This window comes from Teleopsis dalmanni, unplaced genomic scaffold (assembly GCF_002237135.1).
Source record: "Teleopsis dalmanni isolate 2A unplaced genomic scaffold, ASM223713v2 unscaffolded_contig_3622, whole genome shotgun sequence".
In the NCBI taxonomy this organism is placed as follows: domain Eukaryota; kingdom Metazoa; phylum Arthropoda; class Insecta; order Diptera; family Diopsidae; genus Teleopsis; species Teleopsis dalmanni.
This window is the reverse complement of record NW_024035004.1, coordinates 1,277-4,645: the sequence shown is the minus strand read 5'-3', so window position 1 is coordinate 4,645 and position 3,369 is coordinate 1,277. Positions and strand designations below refer to the sequence as shown.

The 3,369-nt window shown below is 37.2% G+C and overlaps 1 protein-coding gene across 1 annotated transcript; it reads right to left on the bottom strand.

Annotated features, from left to right (window-relative positions):
* Window positions 1-120: 120 nt before the first annotated feature.
* On the bottom strand, window positions 121-2,685 carry LOC119665134 (uncharacterized protein K02A2.6-like). The gene is made up of 2 exons (XM_038074441.1): window positions 2,206-2,685; window positions 121-2,130 (listed from the first exon to the last, which is right to left on the bottom strand). The coding sequence occupies exons 1-2, from the start codon at window positions 2,683-2,685 to the stop codon at window positions 121-123; spliced, it is 2,490 nt and encodes an 829-aa protein (XP_037930369.1).
* Window positions 2,686-3,369: the final 684 nt, after the last annotated feature.

Here is a 3,369-nt window from a genome sequence, read left to right as displayed (position 1 = left end):
CACGATTGACAGTTTATATTTAACTAAATTTTGTTTACATTTCATTACTTAAGATTGCTTAAACTAATGCAAAACATACTAGATTATAACACTTTCTCCGCCCTTAATTTTTGACAAAGTTTAAGTTTTCCTGAAATCGTCGGATTCAAATCGATTTACATCCTTCCGAATACGACCACTTTTTCGAAGTTGAACTACTTCGGTAGAACGTTCTTCACTAGGCATTAATGTTGATTGGCTAGATGAAGGCGGTGTGGCGTTGATGAAATTTGGAGCGAATTCAAAAATTGGTTGTGAAGAGAGGTCAGAGCTACTTCTAGTTTTAAGCTGATTAACGTGACGTTTGATGTAACCAAAAGATGTGTTCACTCTGTAAACCATTTTACCAAGTTGTTTTACAATAACTCCTTTTATCCATTTTTCCCCTCTTGCGTAGTTTCGAGCGAAGACGGGTTGCTTTAGACTGAATTTCATTTTCCGTTTCGAAGCTTCAAGGTGCTTCCTAGGCGATTCAAACAGTTGATTCAACAGATTACGAACAGTAAAAGTTCCATGTAAAAGTTCTGCAGGTGATTTACCTTCAGCATTCGGTATTGCACGATATGTTGCAAGGTATTTTGATACAGCGAATTTGAGAGACAATCCATCGTCAATGTTTTTCTTAACAGCAGTTTTAAAAGATCTGACGAATCGTTCGGCTAACCCGTTTGAGGCTGGATGAAACGGCGCTGTTGTTATATGTTTGATGCCAAGTTTTGAGCAAAAATGTTTAAATGCTTCAGCTGTAAATTGCGGACCATTGTCACTTACGATGGTTTCTGGTATACCTTCCAGAGAAAATATAGAAGACAATGCTGATATGGTGTCAACCGTTGTTGTTGTAGATAGTTGTACAACGAACGGAAATTGCGAGAAAGCGTCGACACAAATTAGCCACATTGAATTACAAAATGGACCAGCAAAGTCGATATGTACTCTCTCCCAAGGTCGATCAGCTTCAGGCCAGCTTACGTATTCACGTGCGTGAACAGGATTTGCAATTTTGCACACATCACAATTTTCAGTTAATTGTGCGATGTCTTTGTCAATATTAGTCCACCAGACATGTTGTCGAGCTAGCTGTTTCATTCTCGATACTCCCCAATGACCATCATGAAGAAGTTTAAGAACTTTCTGCTTAAGGGAGACTGGAATGACAACCCGGTTGTACTCCGTCTGGAGGCAAAGTAAATTGTTGTTTAGTATTAAAGCAAAGCGATGATTGAAAAATGATCGAAGATCAGCATCTTGAGGCATTAGCTTTTCAGGCCAACCGTTTGTAACGAGAAAATAAACTCGGTGAAGAATTAGGTCATTTTTGGCATGCTGACGAATTATTTCAGCGTCGATAGGTGTGTTAAGTTCATTGATATTGAAACAGGATTCTTCATGATCAAAAGTTTTATCTTCACCAACAGGTAAACGAGATAAAGCATCGGCATTTCCATGCTCAGTAGTTTTACGATACCGAACATCATACTGATAAGCCATTAGTATAATAGCCCATCGCTGTAAACGATGTGACGTCATCGACGGCAACTGCTGAATTGGATTAAAAATGCTAACAAGAGGTTTGTGGTCAGTAACCAAGGTGAATCTTCTTCCGTATAAATATTGATGGAAACGCTTGACTCCAAAAACGATAGCTAGCCCTTCCTTCTCTATCTGACTATATCGTCGTTGATGAATGTCGAGAGTTTTAGATGCAAAAGCAATAGGCCTTTCTGTACCGTCAACGTACGTATGCGAGAGCACGACTCCTATGCCATAGGAGGAGGCATCTGCAGCTAGAACCAACGGTAAATCTTCCTGATAATGTGCTAATTGCGCTGCATTGAGAATATGCGTTTTAAGAGCTATAAATGCTTGTTGTTGTGCTGTACCCCATGTGAATTTTACATTTTTTCGGCGCAGCATGTTGATTGGCGCGGATAATTGCGAAAAATTAGGTATAAAATTATGGTAATAGTTTACCTTACCCATGAATGCTTCTGCTTGCTTTAGATCTTTAGGCGGCTGCAGGTTTTTGACTGCTTTTAATCCTGACTCATCTGGCAATATACCTTTTGCACTAATTTGACGCCCGAGATACTCGATTTTATCTCGCAGAAAGAAACATTTTTCTTGCTTGCACCTGATACCATTTTGTTGCAAAATACGAAGTACTTGTTCTAGGCGGCTGATGTGTTGTTGAAATGTAGGTGCGGAGATGATGATGTCATCGAGATAATTTCCACAACCTTCTACGCCTTGAAGTAACTGCTCAAGATATCTTTGGAATATAGCTGGAGCGCTTGCAATCCCAAACGGTAAACGTTGGTATTGGAATAACCCAAGTGGAGTGTTGACAACCATTATTGTTTTTGCTTCATCGTCGAGTTCCATTTGTAAATACGCATCCTTAAGGTCGATTTTTGTAAAATGTTGACCGCAATTAATTTTATGGAAAAGACTTTCGCGTATGGGCAAAGGATATTGTTCAATGTCAATTTGCGCATTGACTGCTTGTTTAAAATCCCCACAAATTCTTATGGAACCATCAGCTTTTGGCGCTAGGACAATAGGCGAAGCCCATTGGGAAAACTTCACAGGTTTCCAAATACCCGCATTTGTCAATCGATCGACTTCTTTCTTGAAAAGTGACATTTGCGAAAATGGAATTTGTCGGCTTTTGTAAAATTTCGGATGTGCATTTGGCTTTAAAAAAATACTGACCTTAAAGTTTTTTATTGTGCCAAGAGCTGGTTCAAAAATATCACCATATTTCTTACACAGCTCGCTAATTCTGTGTGATTCACTTTCAGTAATGTTACAAATTTGTTGAATCTCAAACCCGAATTCTTTGAATAAATCGAAACCGAATAAATTGTTACAGTTTTCGACATCCACGACAACGATTACCACTTCAAGTAAATACAACCGACAAGATTGACAGTTTATATTTAACTGAATTTTGTTTACATTTCATTATTTAAGATTGTTTAAACTAATGCAAAACATACTAGATTATAACAATATGAAAATATGAATTCATTAAAATTCAGGAAACAACACCCATTGAATATAAAATACCAGCATAACGAAGAACATACAGCGTACGGTTATTTTAGTTATTATTGAATAGGTCGAATCCTAGTTTTAATATTCAGTAATTTTCGCTTAAGCTGTTTGCAAGAAAACTTTCGATTAAAGCAAACTATATCAGAGAGTGTGCATTTAAATTTCATAATTAATGTTATTATTTATTTACTTCCTTTTCAAATCGAACTGGATTTTTATATAACTGCCAAACAAATTTACTCGTATAATTTTAAAAAACTTCTCGTATTG

Excerpts from the sequence above, each read along its gene's own strand:
- LOC119665134 (XM_038074441.1), bottom strand. The coding sequence starts at position 2,685 with ATGTCACTTTTCAAGAAAGAAGTCGATCGATTGACAAATGCGGGTATT. Across the intron at positions 2,131-2,205 it reads ACATCAGCCGCCTAGAACAA|TATCTCGGGCGTCAAATTAG; the intron begins GTACTTCGTATT and ends GATAAAATCGAG.